Raw genomic sequence first — 19774 nt, 5'->3', positions numbered from 1 at the left:
TCCAATTGGGCGTTGGAGGTTTTTCAAGTCCGGGTGTGGGTTTGAATGTGTGAAGACCCTAAAAGTGCCAGTAAGTCTCAATTGTTGGCTTCCTTTCACACTACCTTGTTGCCTTCCATCCTTCCTCTTTTCCTACCTTATTTCCTTCCATCTTTCCCTTCACCCTTCCTTCATACTCGCTTCCTTTTTTTCTACGTTCCATTCTTCCTTGCATTCTTTCTAACATTCTTTTCATACCCTCCTCGTGTCCTTAACGTGCAGTACACGGAGAAGCCACTAGGTGGGGGGGGGGGGCGCGCGCACACGCACATACATATCCAACGTCTGTTTTTTTTTTTTTTTAAGTCAAATGGTTGGCTTATTTTTTACTTCCGGTCAGCATGCGTAACAAGTGACCCGGATGTCTTTGAAGTCCTCCAAAGTGAGTTCCACTATGCGGCACGTGCTCCCAACTGTGAGCGGCGCTCGTGACTCGGCTCGGAGCAGTTTTCCAGGTGGTTTTGGGTCCGGCTCGTGCGGCGGTGTCAGGCTTTCGCCCGCGTGTTTCCACTCGTGGCTGAAGGAAGGAAGGAAGGCAGGAAGGAAGAGCCGAGCCGAGCCAAGCCAAGTTAGTGTCGGTGTTCCCCTCCAGCATAAGTGACTGCAATTCACGCCGATATTTTTGCGGCGGCGGCGGACGGACGACGACGACGACGACGACGACGACGACGACGGCGACGGCGACGACGACGACGACTTTTGAGAGTCGTTTTCCTCGGGATTGCGAACGTCTCGCGAGCTGTTCCGCGCGCGCGACATGAGCGGGGAGCCAGCCGGGAAGTCCCCCGGCGAGGAGCCGCGCTCGGGGGAAGCCCCGGAGAACGAGCCCGGGGACCAAGTGCCGCAGACGCGCCTGTACAAGCGCCGCTGGCCGACGGTGCTCCTCTTCAGCTGCTACTCGCTGTGCAACTCGTACCAGTGGATCCAGTACGGCATCATCAGCAACATCTTCGTCAAGTTCTACCAAGTGGACGCCTTCACCATCGACTGGATGTCCATGATCTACATGCTGACCTACATCCCCTTCATCTTCCCGGTGACGTGGCTGCTGGACAAGAAGGGTCTGCGGGTGGTCGCCCTGGCCGCCACGGCGCTCAACTGCGCCGGCACGTGGCTGAAGGTGGCCAGCGTCCGGCCGCACCTGTTCGCCGTCACCTTCCTGGGGCAGTTCTGCTGCTCCCTGGCGCAGGTCTTCATCCTGGGCATGCCGTCCCGGATCGCGTCCGTGTGGTTCGGGTCCGACGAGGTGTCCACCGCCTGCTCCGTCGGCGTCTTCGGGAACCAGGTCGGCGGCCTCGTTTCCGGACTTGGCCGAAAAACTCGCCTATTCGCTGTTTTTGTGGCCTCACGTCGGTGGTGCCTTGAGTTTTGTTTTTTTGGAGGTCAATCTGTAAATATTCTGCAAAAAACCTGCTACAAGCTGTTTATTGCCACTCCCAGTTGAACTTCACTCAAACTAAACCTTAATGTAAACACATCCTGGGAAACGCCATAGATGGGCTAACGATTAACATGCGCGTCAGATATTTGAACACAAACGGTGCAGCCGCACTGGCAGACAGACAATATAGCAGGACTCACGGGCATATCTTCTTGAACCTCTGCGAAGACGGTTTTTACTGCAACCTAACATGAATTAAAATCAAACCCCCGACCACTTGTTCACAAGGACATTCAGGTAAAAAGAAGGTATGGCTGTCTTATACTGCCCCCAGGGGGCCAAGGCATGCGCACCAGAACGAGCAGCTCAATGTGTGCCTAATTGAAGGATAAAGTGGGACATTTTTTTGATGTTACGAGTACAGTATTAAGAACAAATTAAGAATTTAAATTTTTATTATTATTATTATTATTATTTTAATAGTGGGAAGGTGTTTATTTGTATGGCTAACAAGCGTCTGTTCAGGAAAAGATTTTTTGTGCATTTTATTTCGTGGAATCTTTAAAAATGTAAAAATAATTTTTCACAATTTGGGAATTGCCAGGCTGACTCGAGATTAAATGCCATATTTACAGGCAGTGTAAACTAATTTTGAGGTGAAGTGGAAAAGGTGGCATCTATTTGAGGTATGGCATTTAATTGTATTTTTTTTTTCAAATGGCTGATGCTGGCTGTTTTAATACTAGAGTTCGGTTTATTCCAGTAAAATCTTTCTTCCGTGCCACGTTGTAAAATGATGCCATATGCGGTTTGCTGCCGCAGCTGGGCATCGCCGTCGGCTTCCTGGTGCCCCCCATCCTGGTGCCCAATGTGGACAACGTGGACACGCTGGCCCACCACATCAGCGTCATGTTCTACATCACCGCGGGAGTGGCCACCTTCCTCTTCGTCCTCGTCGTCATCGGTAAGAGAGAGATTAGGTCCACCGGGCGATAAGATAAAGAAATCATGGCAATCAAGATACCCGCAAGCGCACCCGTGTATCCATTTTGTAAAATATTGCTTTGCTTTTTGATGCACTCAAAAGTGCTGACTCACACGTTCCTTCTAAAGACAAAAGTGTTCCTGACAAGTAAGGTCATAGGCGTGGGAACGCTGTTCAAGAAGACATTGACAGTCTTCCGCTCTGCTTATCCTCACTCGGGTCGCGGGCGTGCCGGAGCCATCAAATTTACTGCCGATTTTTATTTGTGTGTTTCAGCGCAGAATTCGGAATTCAAATGAGTGAGTTGCATTGAAAGCAATACACTTGTATGTGGACTTGCCACCAGGGGAGCGTTGCGGTTGTGTCGAAGTTGCGGGAACGCTCGGTAGCATTCAGCAACACAAAAGGACACTTGTGATGTGGAGAATGGTTCGACTGTGGCCTTTCTTTCCACATTCTCACTGATTTAACTCTCATTCCTTGTTGATGAATTAACATACAAGGCCATAGAAGGATCGTTTTAGGTTATATTTTCCTAGTTTTGTATCAACAGCGCAAGGAGAAACTAAAGAGAAAGCTAGTGACTGACCTTTGAGTTTAGATTTCATTTACTGAGCTAGTTAGCTAGCTGTGGACTCAAGCTAAACTATCGTGCACGGCTACCACGGCCATTTGCTAGCTATGGTTTTTGCACACAAGTATGGGAAAAGGGCCTTCAATTTGGCAAGTTCCACTGTTAACAATAGAGCGCAATAAGCCTTTAGTTCATTAAAGGTCGCCGTACTTCCTGGTTGAGACAAATGTGACCCGCGGGGGCTACGCTAACGAACCTCAAGTGAGCTAGCTTGTGTTCCTGACGCAATTTAGATCGTTAATATTAGGCTTTACACGATCGGGATTTTCGGGGCCGATCGGCGAGTTGAAAAACCGATCACCGATCCCATCACAAAATGGAGGAAGGTGTCTCTTGAAATGACCTGTTCATTTACTGGACATACTTGTGTACTTAATTGCGCAAAAATATATTGACAATGAATAATGTATCTTTGTTCCTCTATTTATGGCAGCGAGGCATAGTGACAGACAGAGCAAACGAAGGGTCTTCTATGAGATGGCAGGAAGTCAATAGAGTCATTCACGGATCCACTTTTGGTGACATTTGTGTTTGTTGGTGTGCCGTGAGATTTTCCCATTGTAAAATATGTTCCTTGGCTCCATGAAGGTGGGAAATCACCGCTCTCGTCAGATCGCGTATTCTAAGCAGTCAGGTCAAACCAACATTGCAACGTGACAGAAATAATGGCGCTAACTTACTGCAATGAAATTACTTAATTTTTAATGAAATGACTTCACCCACACCGAAACTTAAGAGCATGATCTCTCGCTTACTTGAGAACGGCGGCATGTTTATGTACAACTGTCAGTGCTAGCAGTAGCTTTCTAGGCTACATAACGTTTTTGTTGCCCGCTCGCGAGCCGTATCGTATTCAAAGTACGTGAACGTACCTCAAGCGAGCCTTAAACCGACGTCCTCTCCTGTCCTGTGCACCGGTGACCACCAACGCACGTTTTCCCCCTCATTTTGCCAAAGTTGCCGTCCCACGCGCTTGTTGTCGTTGCCACGGTAACGAGTCGCATTTGAATTGACAAGATAAAGCCCAACGATCGTAAAAAAACGGGATGCGGTGGTATCGGAACACAAGATTTTATTGCAGTAGTCTGACATAGTGCAATCGTGAAAGAGAGCAAATTTGTCATGTAGTCCGATTCGGCCGAGCATTACGTGTTGTCTGTCCCGCACCGCCGCCATTTTTCCCCCCCCTTTTTTAAAAAAACAACAACTTTATTGGCCATCAGATATTTATTTCCAATACTACGTCAAAAGACGTGTGACAAGGCTAAAAATAAACTAGCTTTTGGATTCAAATATACTGTGCACGATGGCAACGCGGAGTAAATGTCTTTTGCGGAGCCGATCAATGACGTCATTGATCGGATGGACGAATTATGACATTAAAGCCGATCAGCATAAAAAGCTAAATATCGGCCGATACCGATCAGCCCGACAAAATCGGTGGAAAGTCTAGTTAATATACACAGTGATGTTTATTAGCTAAGCTGTCCCTTAAAGGCCGCCCGCCGTACTTCATTCGGCTCTCAGGGGCTAAGCTAACAGTGAGCTTGCTTGCATTTTTGACAACTTGGATCACAAATGGATTGTAGGCTGCATGCTTAGTCGGATAATGTGTCATCAAAGTATTTCTTTAAAATGATTCAAACTAAAACTCAAGTTAGCAACTCTGTCTGCTGTCGCAAGGGTTTTTTCAATACCTCATCCATGAGCAACCTGGCCCATCTGTCCATTTGGAAAAAAAATCGAATCAAATCAAAAAACAAATATGTTGGCCTGCAGTACCCAAGTTTGCCCACTCCTGCTTCAGACCTGACGAAGTGCATCGGTCACACTGCTTCTAACGTTTGCACCGCATCACAAAATAATCATACAATATGCAATTTTGACCGCTCATGCTGAATGAAGATACTTGGTGTTTGAGTACTGCTTAAGTGTGGCCCAGGGGCTGTCGTCAAAACGTTGTCTCCTAGCAGGATGTCGTTCCTCCGCTTTCATGTGCAGACTTGTCTTAAATGTGTAGCGCGCGGTCAGCCCAGCCCCCGTGCGAGAGGCGTCTTTTGGGTGACCTGGTTGTCCACCTAAACATAAACATAAACATGTATATTTGTCTGTCCATTCTTTCATTTAACCACATTCGAGACGAGCAACACGGTCTGACTATTCGATTTGCGAGCTTCAATTAGTGGTGGGACGTAACAAAGTCCAAACACTTTGTTGCTGTGTTCTTCAAGCTTTCAGGTACCAGTTGTTTATTTTTTTTCTTGCGACTTCCTTCCTCCATTTTGAAAAGACGAGGCCTTGAGGCGCAGGATTGTCTGGGCAACGCGACCGCAGTCGTGTTTTACGGGTTTACGCGTGTTAACGGTTTTCCTTCAGCTGTCGCATTTTGCCTCTTTGCTTGCTGATTTTTGTGTAATTGCTTGTATAGAAGTCGTGAGTGGCGGTTGTTATTCCTTTTTGTTAATAGTCGCTTGTTCAGCGGACCTCCGGCAGGCAGCGTTCATCTGCTCAATCTGACTCTGGCATCGAAACAGGAGTTGAGAACATTCGGCGAGTGCTTTTCCCACGCCGTATTGTTCACATTGTTCACTTCTCCGTTCCTTTTCTCCTTTTTGTCAAGTCTTCCAGGAGCGCCCCGAGCTCCCCCCCACCACGGCGCAGGCCACGGCTCGGAGCGTCCCGCCCGAGCGCTACTCGTACGGCGCCTCCGTTCGGCGGCTCCTCCGCAACAGGCCCTTCGTCCTCCTCATCGTCACGTACGGTACGCTGTCGTTACGCTCAACTTCGGTTGGATGTCGCGCGTTTTTGCACGCAGCACACTCGCGCTCACTCAGTTGAGAGAAACTGCAGCTTTGTTTTTTGTTTTTTTTTTAATTGTGATTTTTGTCAAACAAAATAATGACAATAACGTCCTTCTATTTTTTTGGAAACACATTTTATTGCAGCCTTTTGACATCCTTCTAAGTTGCGTCTTTGTGAGATCAAGATTTATGTCCTCCATTATCTTATTTGAGAATATTATAGTTTTAAAGTAGTCTTCACTATTATTTGGTGAGAGAAGAGAGATTTTGTGTTCATTCCCATGTCCACTTTTATCCAATATAAGATGATTCTACTGTTTAGAACCACATGGAAATACCTCGAAATAGTCTGAAATATTCTCCGGTCTCATATTCATCTTGTGTCAAACCCGAATGTGTCCAGTCTGCCGCAAAAATACAACCTTTAAGTCTGTGCGTTCAATGGCTGCCCGATGGGATAAATTGGACTTCCGTCTTGTTGCGTTCTCGTTCGCTTTACGAAGCGGTGATGACGGCGTGCTCCGCCCCCTCCCGAAGATTGATCTTATCTAGCGATCTCATAAAAATCCCCAAGGTTATTAGACCGCTGAAGAGGATGGGCGCATGTTGGCGCCGGAGGAGTCCAAAGTTTGTTTACAGTCGGCCGATGATTAACCGAAACCTTCCGCCGCCCGGCCGGCTTTTCTGAGCGTCCGCCGAAGCGTTGACCCGGCTCGCACTTGAACCCGGGTCACCTTGCGTTTCCCGGGACTATTATTAGCAGCGAGCATCCAGACCCGCCGGCGAGATTCACTCGAGCTGAACTTCTCTCTGCTTTTCAGTTTCGTTTTATTTCTTTATGTTACATGGAAGCTGTAGAAGCTACGCAGCGAGATTTTCTCAGGCTGTAACGAAACAGTATCCAAGCTGAATATCGCAGTACTCCAAAACAAAAACGGGTGCATCATTACAGCCCAGATATTTTCCCACCGTTCACACAAAACCCGGTGTGCTACAAATACACGATTTTGAAGCGTGGACCACAACACTTTTATTGGACATTTTTACGACCGCAAATGAGCGTTTTCACAGTCGACACTATTTTTAATAATGAATCCAAATATTTACTAGCGCTTGCAGTGACTGAAAACCTATGCAAACTTCATGCAAAGTTTTTACCGACCTCCAGGGAGTCGCAGGCGTTTATTCAATGAAAGCTCATATATTTGTCTAATAATATTCATAATATATATTTCCACATTAGACAGCGGGCAAAACTTGCTTTGCGTCTTTGAGTCTTCGAGGCTCCTGATAATTCTCTTCTTGTTTGTGCGGGAGTGCGAGCAAAACAGATCAATGCCAGCCATTGTTGAATTCCTTGGAACAGAACAGCAGTGTTTTGCCTTCTTTTTTGTTTGTTGTGAAACTTGGCCACAAAATCATCCAGAGGGAACCGTCAAAGCCTTGACGGAGTCACAGCTGCCTGCAATGTGTTCACGCCAATGCTTTGCAAGGAGGTCACGCTTCCATTTGTTTGTTAGCTTCGCAAGAAAAAAAAAAAAGATGATCGTCACTCTAAAACCTTGAGGATCTATTGAACATCAAGAAGTATTTTTTATTCTCAATTTTTATTTCTATGGTTGTCATCTTACAGGCTTGAACGTGGGTTGTTTCTACGCGGTTGGCACCCTGCTGAACCGCATGATCATCGAGCACTACCCGGTAAGTCGGGCGGCATGTTTATTATTACTTTGACTTACGAGTTCAAGTCGCTCTGTGACTAAGCTTGCAACTCCGTTTACTTGTATATCAAATGACTTCTCCCAATTGAAATGCAATTCATCGGTTCCAGCCTCTTCGAACTAACAATTTTTTAAATGTTTTTAGCATAGCATTGTATAACGCGACAAAATATGTACTGTAGTATCTGTGTTGGATGCGTACCTTTAAGTCATTCACTGCCGCAGACGTTTCTGTTCACCAACTGGAATCCGACCGTTAACTGCCACCGACGAATATATTCGTCAATCTGTTTTTCAGCAGGTGAGACTTTGAAGAGAGTCTCGCTCAGCTTGAAATTCAGGTTTGTAAACCACTGTAATGACTAACACAGCTCCCTAGGTGGCGCCGTTGCATCAATTTGGATTTGAGATCAGCACAGCTTTTGAGTAGAAGTTCGGTTTGTCGCATCGATTAATAAGCAACAATTTAATATAACGTGCCGATTTCACACCCAGCGCGTCGCACAGAGAATGACGTTACCAACGTTTTAGTAGTCCTATTTACATTCATGTTTTGTAATTCTTTGAAGCAAGAGCGACGACGTCACTTGTCTGTATAAAGCATGACCACACCAAGTCAGCTTGAGGTTGAGCCAGCAACCAAGTTTAGAAAACTTTAATATTGTAGACGTACGAAGCGTAAAAGTTGAAATAAATCAATTGTAATTTTATCAGTTGAAGGTGACAAGCTTGACTAGCTTGGGAAATGAGGTGCCACTGAACAGGGAACGCACCAGCGGCAAAGCGCAGCGTGCATCTTGCATGGCGATCGAGCCAGAATGTGACAAGGATCGCCTCGCCGGGCCGCCGGCACGCTGCGCCCCGTCTTGGTCCCAGCGATTGCGTGGCAAACTTTTAACGTGAATCGACGGCTAAAGATTTGCGTGTCCCAGAGCCAAAGTGCGTCATCAAATCGGACAACAACTTCACTCATCACGACGAGCAAACGGTGGACCGGTCACAAATTGCGAAAATATGCAAATCATTTATGCCCATTACATGAATTTTTTGTTAACCCCAAAAATGATCGACTAAGCAAGGATATACCACAATAATAATTTTCCACCAAAAATTAGGGTTGTCCCTCCCCCCCAAAAAAGAAACAAAAACATCTGTGGATGGGTAACGGGTGCCAAACTGTGAATATGTGGGGGTCCACTGTACCATCCATCCATTTTCTGAGCCGCTTCTCCTCACGCGGGTCGCGGGCGTGCCGGAGCCTATCCCGGCTATCGTCGGGCAGGAGGCGGGGCACGCCCTGAACCGGTCGCCAGCCAATCGCAGGGCACACATAAACAAACGACCATTCACATTCACACCTGCGGGCAATTTAGAGTCTTCAATGAACCTCGCATGCGTGTTTTTGGGATGTGGGAGGAAAGCGGAGTGCCCGGAGAAAACCCACGCGGGCACCGGGAGAACATGCAAACTGCACACAGACTTTCGAACCCGTCGTCTACCGTGCCGCCTTTTTATGCTGCTCATCTAAAAATAGACATGCAAAGATTTAGAATTTGTTTTGTTATTGCCAATGTTGTTAATTTGTTGTCTTCGAGGAAAGTAATGTGGTAACCACCGCCAGTGGTCGGGTGGCACCCTAGCGCCCTCTACTGACCAGCCACCGCTGCTCAAAACACAAAAAGTAAAACAAATTCACCATGTGAAAAACTTGAGTTGGGCCACTCGTCGAGTAGAGCTACCACTGAATGGAGTTGTGGAGTCAGATTTACAATTTGCTGGGATCTTCAAACAACAAACCCTTTGTCCGTGACCCGAGGGACAAATATTGGCGCAAATGGCCGTTAGACTGACAGGAAGCGAAAGCGAAAGCGAAAGTCACTTGGCTCCGTCCCCCGAAACCGCAAATCAACCACCAAACTCATCCGTGCGTTTCTTTGATGGATCTTGCAACTTTTTGGACGCGCACGATTGTCCGACATGTGTCCTGATTGATTGAAATGCGCGTTTGTCGTCACGACTCCTCCGTGTCGGGAGGTGAGCGCTCGCGCACGCGGCGAAGTCGTGCAGTTGCAAAGCTCGGAACGACGCCGACGGTGAAGTTAGCCGCGTCTCACTTCCTCCTTTCCCGCGCGAACGCTCGGGAGCCGAGTTGGTGGTCGTCTGTGCGGACGGGAAATGAAGAGGAAGAAAACGGCCTAGAAGATGACCTCGTACAGTACGTGAAACCTCATGGAAAGTCCGAAGTCATGTATAGAAACAATAAAATCCCAAAAGTTATTTCATAACTTGCATAACAGCTGCACATTAAAATATTGACTTTATTGCGCTCGAACGTTTAATGCGAACGGCCCATCGGGAGCAGCGCTGATTTACTGTATTTCCTCAAACAATATAGAATAATAAGAACCATTATAATACACATTCCTTAAATAAATCAATACCTCACCTGAAATACACATCTTCTTTTTGCCCCTTATAAAAAAAATTAAAATGATGCGACAGTGACAAATTGAACAAAAGCGAAATGTTTCATTCCATATTTTATTCAAATTCATTTTTATTTGTGGAAATGATCATAAAATGCGTATGTTGTTGAAACTTTTCAAAGAAAGTCCCGCCAACGGCCGCTAAACGTTGTGCCGTGTCGCTCCCAGGGCGAAGAGGTGAACGCGGGCAGGATCGGCCTGACCATCGTCATCGCCGGCATGGTGGGCTCGCTCATCTGCGGCGTGTGGCTGGACCGCACCAAAACCTACAAGTGAGTGTCCGAAACGGAGACGCGTCTTTATTCACGTTCTTTGTCCCTCTCGCGTGTTTTTGTGTTTGTACATCAATAACGGCTCTTCGTCTGTTTGTTCAGGTGTGGCTTTGATGTTGACCCCGCGTGACCTTTTGTCCCCCTGCAGGCGGCGAGGGGGGCTTCACTTTTGACCCGGCACGCAAGCCCGCCTGTTGTTTATTTCCGAAATTCGGTGCGAATTTAGCCTGAGAGTTTGTTTCTATTTTTGGGTTTGTTAATATGTGAACTTTCCGGTTTACGAAGTATGTTGTCGCACAACAGGACCGTACCACTTTTTGTCCGCGCTCGCGCACGCGTGTGTGTGTGTGGAAGTTTTTTTTGTGCCACATTGAAGTACTTGCTGGAGGTACTAAAAGAGGCCCCGCCTTCTTCTGCTCTTTTCCAGGCAGACCACCCTGGCCGTGTACTTCATGTCTCTCGTGGGCATGATCGTCTACGCCGCCACGCTCGGCCTCGGGCACCTTTGGGTGGTCTTCATCACCGCCGGAGTTCTCGGGTATGCTTCGCGAAAGGGACGATTTGTCGGCAGACACTGAAAACGTCGACGAGGGGTGCGCCGCACGTTCTGGATCCGCCCCGAATCGATCTGGGAAATAGCTCAACCCTTCTCGCTTGCTTTCAACACATTCAAAACAAACTTCACATGAATATTAGAAAAGCGCTTTTTCAAGTATTCTTTTGCGCCTGTTGCACTGTTCTTCAAATAAGAGGCCCAGCGTGCTTGCTTCAAGCACTTTATTTGGCACTCCCAGTTGAAGTCCACTGTAAAACTGACACACAAAACCAAAATGAAACATTGTACGTATATTGAACCAAACTTCATTTTGTCCAACGAAAGTCCACTAGCTTAATGCTAACCTATAATGCAAAATGCAAATCAGCATATATCTCACGACGATTATACATTTTAGAGCAACTGCTACTTTTAACAGACGGCACATACAAACGGAGCAAACAACAATACGTGCAGCCCTATACGATGTTCGCACGCTATGGGGACCTGACGCCCCGCTTCCTGCGAGTTGTTGATGCCCCCCCCCCCCCCCCCCAAAAAAAGGATTATAAATGCCTATAGGTGCCACAAGATGGCGGCAAAGCAATACTTGGGTCAAAATGAAGCTCCTTGTTTCTTCCAGGTTGCACACCAGCCACAATCAATGGCTCATGATGGACACAATGTTGAAATCCTTATTTGGTGATGTTGGCACGCCGTGTTTTTCTAAAATGCAATATTGTAGAGCGCCAGTTTCATTATTACGGGAACGGAGTAACGGCCTTTTCATTCATTTCAGCGGGGAAGGACGACTCGAGCGTTACGAGCGCGCCGGCTCGCGCGACCAGCTCAGCTGTTTCTAAAAATAGAAAGCGTGTCGGATGCGTGAGCCGCGCGAAGAAAAGGCGCGCCTCCCTCCGACGTGTCGTCGCAAAATTCTTTGCCAGTGACCGGCGGGCAAGCGCCTCGTGCCGGCGGTCCCGCGCTCGCACGTTGACCTCTGACCCGTGCGGTCGACGGTCACAGACTCGCCGTCGTGCGCTTGTGACGAAAATAGAACTTTCTTTTCGAAAATTTTCTTTTCCCCCAACTTGAGTTCATTCTCAAAACATATCACAATACGCTCACGTATGGTTTGCAAAATACGAGCACAACGATTCTTGAAAACAGTGGAGGTGGTCCAAATGATGCGTTCCCGTGCGTTTGAGGTTCTTCATGACGGGCTACCTGCCGCTGGGCTTCGAGTACGCCGTGGAGCTGACGTATCCCGAGTCGGAGGGGACGTCCTCCGGCCTCCTCAACTGCTCGGCGCAGGTAACGCGCGCCTCGAAAAAAACAAATGTGGCATCTTGGGATATAGCGTCATCATAGTCAAACTTGTCGTTTATTCATATTAATGCAACCTTTTTTCTTGCCAAATTACAACATTCGTCTTCCGACTTTGTTCTGGTAAAGATGCGACTTATTTCTCCTCAAATTCTTCTCGTGACAATGTGATGCTCATCTTGTTGTAATAACAGCACGTTATTGTTGAAAATGAAGATTGTTTTTGTCATGACTTCAGTGTTGTATAATAACTTATTTTTCATAAAAACCAATTTTCCTTTTGTCAGAAATGTTTGCAAAATCACACCCTATTTTCTTTCTTGATGTTCCAACTTAATTGCCCTGAAATTCGGACTTCGATCACTCGACGCTCTCGGGTACTTTGCTTCCTTTCCGGAAGCATCTCGGCCGCCGTATTCGGGTTTCCGCCTTGACGCTCTCGTTGTGCGCTCGCAGGTCTTCGGCATCGTCTTCACCATCTGCCAGGGCAAGATCATCGACAAATTCGGCACGCTGCCCGGAAACGTCTTCCTGTGCGTCTTCCTGCTGGTGGGCGCCGTCGTGACGGGTGAGCGATTGCGATGATTTTCGTGACGGGAGGACGGTCGCTTAACGAGTCGCTCGAGTTCATCGGCGCCAGGATGTTGCGACGACGCGTCGCAAGATTGGGAAAAGAGACGCGTCTTACGCGTTTTACAAACCGGACCTCGATCCCGGTCAGTAAATTGAAGCCAATTCTAAATCCATCCATCAATTTCCTTTCGCGCTTATCCTCACTAAATCCATGAACAATAATTCCGTTTGGAGGGAGGAGAGCGACGGGCGCTTTTCAGAGGAGCGGCGAGCCGACGAACACAAATGAGCGCCGCAAGCTTGAAAGTTCGCCGATGAGGGAAAAAAAAGGCGTCTGTGGTTTACCGTCATGAGAAAGTCATTTGCTTCTTTGCGATGCAACGCCAACGTCCTCCGAGGCCAACGAGCCTCATTTGACCAGCCGTTGTTCGCTTTTTGAAATGTTCACAAAAGTGGCAGAAAATATATGCATCCGCACAATTGATGGGATCAAATTCATTTTTTGCAAAAACCACTTTATGACTTTTAAGGAGAAGAAAATGACAAAAGTGAGGTGCTCTCAATTTGGCCTTTGTTGAGGAGTTTTTGTTGTTACTTTTTTTTTCTTTTCTTAAAAACATCTTGGTGAAAAGAAAAATCTCGAAGATAATTCATTCATTGAATTATTACATCTATTTTATAAAAAAAAATCAAATCTGAAAATGCGACGAGAAGTGGATGAAAATTCAAAGCTCTACGCAATCGTTTTTTATGCATAAAACCCGACAGAAATAAAATGCCGCCTTTATTTGTCTCCATCCGTCTCATGAGCCGTCAGCACTCGTGATCCCTTTTTTGTCTTCTTCTTCTAAATCCGCGGATTCTATTTGAGACCGGAATGAACGTTATTGGATGCGAACGGGTCCAGCGGGCAAATGAGCCTCGAGGTCTTGCTGATGACTTTGTGCGCAATCGGTTGAGCGAGCACTCGATGAACATTTCACAAGCACACTTGCCAACAGCTTTGGAAGAAAATAGCCACCGAGCTTTTTCTCCTTTTTTCTTTCCCCCCCAACGGACGGCGAGCTGTTTAGTTACAAAGGTCACAATTTGCTGCAGACCTTCGAGTGCAAATTAAGCTTAATGATTTCTGTGCCTTCCCGTTGTGCAAGGTTTTTTTTTTTTCAGTCATGTCTTTGGAAATACTCGATATTACTTTGACATCTTTAACAGTATTGGCTTGCGCTTTTTGAACCTTTTAAATCAATGACTGAAAGACGTCGCAAAGTCAAAATAAATGTCTTGTAAATTTGACACACTGTAGAGAAGTGTTGTTAACAATTCTGCCAAATTTGAACGATTTAAAGAATATATCAAACATGTCAAGCGAATGTTCAAAATGGTGAGAAATCAAGCCGCTCTCAGGCGGCGTGGGCGTGTCCGCTGAATGCACGAAACCACGCCCCCGCTCAGCTGTCAACTGGAAAATGGATGCCACGCCTATTCTTGCACATAAGACGTTTGGGGTGTGAAACTATATCGGCTTAAAGCTACCGGTGGCTGGAATGTGCGGGGCTGTTCCACACCCTGACAACGAGGCACTCTAAAGTGGCCAGTCCACAGGCTGGCTGTCAAGTCAGACTTTTATTTTATTTCTCCCCCCCCCCCCCCCCCCCCTTCCCTTTCTTGCCGCTTCTGCCTTTCTCACCGTGACGTGAGCACACTCACGGCTGACAACGAGGCGCTCTAATGCGTCCGCGACGGCAGACCGTCCGAAGACGAGACGCAATTTCGGGGTGTAGGCGTAGCTCGCTAGCTAACCGCATTTCGGAATTTTGTCGGATAAGCGCTGATGCCGACGAGGGCGCCGGAGTTCTTAATTAGTGGGCGAGGGGCGACTGGGCCCCGTTTTAGCCGCACCCCAAAAGGTCCGCAAAACTGAAATGTCGCCAAACTGTTGAACGCGCTTTATGGCCGCAATTGCAACGGTTGTGTCTTTGCAACTTTTCAGCAATTCTTTTCAAAGGCGTCTCGTGTATTTTGAAACAAACGTGTGCATTCGCTCGACAGGAAAGTAATGAAGGGGGCGGCGGCGGCGGCGGCGGCGTCCCGTCCCGTCCTCGCTCGGGGCTGCAATCGATTGTTTTGCTCACGTGCGCTGTCTTTCACGACCGGCAGGCTTCATCAAGTCCGACCTGCGGAGGCAGAAAGCCAACGCGTCGGCCACCGCGGAAGCAGAAGTAAGTGTCCGACGCCGAGCCGGAGGCGGACGTGCCGTGGGACTCGGGACTTCCTGTCCAGGTCTCGCGTGTGCGTGCGCCTCCAAAATAATGACCCCCCCCCCCCATTGTGGTTATTTTTGCCAGCGCTCCACATTTCTCAGTGTTCCTCCTCCTTTGTCTGTTTGCACCCTTTCAAATGTTCAACAAAATGCGTCAGACTTTCTTCTTGAAGTTTTACTGAACTTTGAGCCTCCTGTTAAGAAATGGAACATTCTAGATGATCTTAATCTCTCCAATAACTGATTTGAGTCGGCTACCGACGGCAAACTGCTACGGTCGCCCTTCAAATCAAATTTTGGCTGAAGCGTTTGGACTTGTAAACGCCAACTTTGACCTGAACAACGAAAAATGGAGACGTGCTTTTGAAATCCGTTTTGATTGGAGCTTGTGACTTGCGGTGCGTGCTTTGAAAAAAGATCGGATTGGTCTTACGTGCTTTTGAAAATGGAAGCTCAAAAAGAGTTTTTATTACATTGAGAAGGTTTATTTGGACATGGACGATTTGAAATTGTTTGGCCCGTCGATGGGCGGCCTTGAAACAGTTTGGATTGCAGATTTTGTCCATTTCAGAAGGTTTGGGTTGGAGGTCGGATGCGCTTTTGACCGCAAGTGGCCGCTTTGGACTGGAGGCAAATTGTTGGGATTGGAAATACTGGACATGGCTTGGACGCCATTTTGAATGGAGATGCGGAGTTTAGACAATTTTGAGCGGCGATGTTGGTTTTTGAGTGGAATGTGGAACGGAACGGAATTTGTTTTGAACAAGTTCGCGTGAGTGACGACACGTGATTTAGTGCTACTGTTGAAAAAAAACTTCAGAATTAATGTTTGAATTTGCCTGCCTGCGCTTTCAACTGATGATATTTTTGTCTTCTGTTCAAAAATGGGAAAGAAATCCTCTTTGGAAAATGATCAAGCCAATCAAAAGAAAAATCTGCTTGCGTTTGCTCGGCTCCTCGTTTTTTGTTTGTTTTTTTTGCTGCTGGCCTTGTGCAATTCCCTTGGAGACGGCGTGCCGCTCGAAAGGGTCTCGCTTGTGCCAATGGGAAGCGTGGAATGACGTCGCCGCGGCGACCTGAGCGAATGAAGGCCGAGTGACGGGCGGCTGTGATTTTAGGCGGCGACGACGACGTCGGGACGAGACTGCGGCGCCGCGGCCTTAATCTCCACGTCGCAGACGCCGTCTTCGCTTCCTTAAACGTGCAAAATCTCATCAAATCGTAGCTCCGCCCACAGACCCAATAAGGTAATGATCACTCGCCAATCTCCGCTTCCGTGCGGTGACCTTTGACCTGCTGCTAGGCAACTTTGCTTTAAAGCGACTGTGCGCGCACTTGATCGGTTGACGTGATTCCCTCCCTCCCGACGTCCGTGACGTCGTCGACGCGTCACGAGTCGCGTTGAACCGGCGGACCGCGAATCTCGAAACGCGCTGCAGCCGGTGGTGTTGTCAAAATCAATCAATGCAGAATTCTTACACTTGTGAAAAAGAAATCTTCACCAAATTTGATTTTCAGATGCGTCGCACTGCCGCTTCGAAGGAAAATTGCACAAAAATGATGAATGAAATTCCAGAATGATCGTTCATTATGGAGGGATGATAATTTCCCATCATTATTTAAAACTATTTTAAGTGTTTATGATGAAAGTAATTCCATTATTGCTGTACTTTTTAAAATAAAATACCTATAGGGATATTTATGATTGTGTAGATTTAGTTTCATTATTAAAGGTTTAATGTATGAAAATGTAAGTCTTCATTTTTTAAAAACTTCGACATTCTACATTTGATGAGAAAATGAAGCAAATATTGATTTTACTAAATTCAATTCTGGATTGTCATTTTTCAGCAGTTAAAAAAAGAATTGGAAGTGCAAATATTTATTGATTTACTATACAAATTTCAATGTATCTTTTATATTTTTGAATTTCATTCTTTGTTTTGAAAATAGTTTATTGTAGAAATGTCTTTTTAAAAATGCAATTATTTTGTACTGTTTTCATTGAAATCCCTCGTGGGGAAAAAAAAAAAATGGATATCAATGAGTTAAAAAGAATGAACTTTTGTCCTTTTTCTATGCAGTCCTTTTGCTTCACGTCCTGAGCATTTTTGAGACGAACGACCCGAAAACCTGCCTGTTGATGTTTTTTTTTTTTTGTATTTTTTTTTTTTTTTTATCTTCAGCGTCCATCGGACGGGCCGAGAGGGGGCGTGTCCACGCGCGCCATCATCCAACAAGCGAAGTTTTAAAAAGAGCACAAATAGCAGCGTTTACATCTGACAATTGTAATTATTTATTCCACGTATGTATGAATTCATGTTCAATTCAGATAATTCTAACTTCAACAAAATTATGCAGCGGTTCTTCAGAATCAGAATCGTCTTTATTTGGTCAAGTATGTCCCAAAAAACGGTCGTCGGAGCGGCTCGAGTGCGACAACGGACGGTCCATTGACGGAGAAAAAAAAAAGTCACTGAGCAGTAAAGGGTTGCTCGTTATCTGGTAATGTCGGTACAATTGTTTTGTTTTTTTGACAATTGTGCACAAAGATGCAGAGTCCTGTCGCACTTGGAGCAGTTCGACTGACTCCTGTTGCAATAGGAGGGGATGCGGTTTCGCGTGACGAGTTGATATCTACACGTTAAATAACTTTGACAATCGTAAATCAATTGTGCCTCGGAAATGTTAACGGTATTGAAAATGTAGATTTTTGTAAAGACGCAAAATGTCTTTGACTGATTTGCAAGATGAAATTTGTCCGACCGCCTCTCGTCTCGCAAGTCAACAACGAGGGAAATATGTGACATGAATCATTTGTACACAATATGTACACATACATGTATATTGATGTAATACTCATATCGACTTTAATATGACATAAAACTAATTTTAATAAGACTTTGAGTCAGTTTTGTGTTGTTTTTTGTCCCTGCAGGACTTCACGGCGCCTTCGGTTTTCGCCACACGGTGGCGCCACGGCACCGCGCTTGAACGCTAATTTGATGGGGACAAGGCCTCAGGCTGGCTGGCGTCAATACTTGGTTGCGGTCACTGTTTTTAACCTTAATAGAAAGAGGGCAAGTACAGACAGTAGCCTAGCTTAGCATGAGGAAAAAAAGCAAATCCGAGCCCGAAAACTTTCAATAAACGAGACCGAGAGGAAGTTTGGAGTCCCTGTCAGTATTCGGCGGTGCCTCGAGAGACCGGTTTAATGGGATGCGTCCCCACGCTTGTATCTCAAAATATGTCGGTCTGAAATAACAGAATGTAAATAAACAGCTTGCGCGGCGCGATCGATTCGCGACGGCTCCCTCCGTCGCGCGCGACTCGGGCGGCGTTTGGCAAAGTAATCAAGTGCTCGCGCACGCTGACCCTCCTCGGGAAAAAGGTTTCTTTCAAAGATCAGATCCTAAAAGAATTTGTGACCTTTCGTCTCGAAAATGACCAAATAAAGTCAAGTCGCTATGTTTGGCGCTTGGCAAGCGCCGTGACGCGGGCCACCGGCGAACGACCGATCGGTTCGGGACGGGACGGGTGACTTTAGTTCCCATGTTGTTGTTTTCTTCAGCTAAGCGCTCGGGCGCACAGTTCCACAAAAGAAGACGAGCGGAGGAGGAAAAGAAGTCCAAATATAAAGGTCGCGTTATGGCAACATCTTTTGAGAATAAAGCGCACGTTTGAGCTCGCTAGCTTGAAATCCAGTCAGCGTTAGCTTAAGACGCCGATGTCGGGTCGAACGAGTCCGGGATGCTCCGAGTGCTACTTGGGCTGCGATGAAGTGACCGATTTCAACAAACAAGGCCTCTCCTTTGAATTGGAATGCAATTGTATGTCGAAGGAAGCAAAAGTTGAATGTGAAAACAACATTTGAGTCAATCGAAGGCTCGAACGTGGCGTTATAGAAATGACACATTTGTGTCATATCGTATTTTGGTCCATATTTCAGAAAATCCTCCATATAATTCAAATGCAGATGTTAATGCGCTTGCGAGCGCCTCATCGCTCGGGACAAATGTGAGGAACCGTCGAACGACTCGACGCCAAAGGAAACGGTTTCTCGGTCACTGAGTGAAATCTTCCATCGCTGAATCGATCTTTCAAGTGGGGAGGCGGCGCTTATTTGCAATAACTCGACAACAAACTTTTTAACACGGAAAAACGGGGATTCAAATGCCCGACGAATATGATAACGGCAAATACGGTCGCTATGCTGCTCGCCCTCCGTTGAGGTAGCGGCAAACTTATTGCCGTTCGGCCCGGAGAACTCTGCGAACGTCCAAACGACCAAAAGTGCCCAGGGGGCAATGGGAGAACGACGGGTCAAGTTGTGGCCACTTTCGCTTGAGCTGCCATGAGCTGGCGTGCTGCTTATCCTCACTCGGGTCGCAAGGCGTGCTGGAAGAAAATGTTCGATTTTATAGTTTGTTTTTTTAAATTGTGTGTCACGTTATCTTCTAAATGGAAGTCGATGTGGCGAGGCAAATGGACTTTTTCGAAAGCTTATTTAAATCATTGATGGAGGAGGGGGGCGGGGGGCGCCGCATCGACTAGGGCCGGCCCCGCGTACGATGACCGGACGCGACTTCGGCCGCGCGACGGCGAACTCGGCGGACGCCGCAAACTGGTTCGGCACCTGCGGAGACAAATATTTGCAGATTGTTGTTTTTCTTTGTCCTCAAGCCCGGAATTGCTTGTTGCCGGTTTGTCCCCTCGTGTTCAAGAATTTTGGGGTTTAAAAAAATCTTGATTTTCAATTTT

General features: G+C 46.7%; 1 protein-coding gene across 12 annotated transcripts; it reads left to right on the top strand.

Annotated features, from left to right (window-relative positions):
* Positions 1–430: 430 nt before the first annotated feature.
* Positions 431–17914, top strand: flvcr2b (FLVCR choline and putative heme transporter 2b). Of its 12 annotated transcripts, none has more exons than XM_061704663.1 (11): positions 431–1324; positions 2243–2384; positions 5660–5800; positions 7474–7541; positions 10216–10319; positions 10747–10857; positions 12063–12168; positions 12637–12748; positions 14911–14972; positions 16132–16260; positions 17200–17281. In XM_061704663.1, exons 1-10 carry the CDS (start codon positions 797–799, stop codon positions 16210–16212), a joined length of 1455 nt encoding a protein of 484 aa, XP_061560647.1. In that variant the 5' UTR covers positions 431–796; the 3' UTR covers positions 16213–16260; positions 17200–17281. The 12 variants fall into 12 exon arrangements, 11 of the variants coding, with proteins under 11 accessions (XP_061560647.1, XP_061560646.1, XP_061560649.1 ...); XM_061704662.1 differs by lacking the exon at positions 17200–17281 and adding an exon at positions 17098–17190; XM_061704665.1 differs by lacking the exon at positions 14911–14972.
* The last annotated feature ends 1860 nt before the right edge of the window (positions 17915–19774 follow it).

This window comes from Phycodurus eques, chromosome 18 (assembly GCF_024500275.1).
Source record: "Phycodurus eques isolate BA_2022a chromosome 18, UOR_Pequ_1.1, whole genome shotgun sequence".
NCBI classification, from domain to species: domain Eukaryota; kingdom Metazoa; phylum Chordata; class Actinopteri; order Syngnathiformes; family Syngnathidae; genus Phycodurus; species Phycodurus eques.
The sequence above is the reverse complement of the archived record's forward strand: the minus strand, read 5'-3'. Positions and strand labels throughout refer to the sequence as shown.

Coding starts and splice junctions, on each gene's coding strand:
- flvcr2b (XM_061704660.1), top strand. CDS start 797: ATGAGCGGGGAGCCAGCCGGGAAGTCCCCCGGCGAGGAGCCGCGCTCG. Junction 5,801..7,473: donor CCTCCTCATCGTCACGTACG/GTACGCTGTCGT, acceptor GTCATCTTACAG/GCTTGAACGTGGGTTGTTTC. Junction 12,169..12,636: donor TCCTCAACTGCTCGGCGCAG/GTAACGCGCGCC, acceptor GTGCGCTCGCAG/GTCTTCGGCATCGTCTTCAC.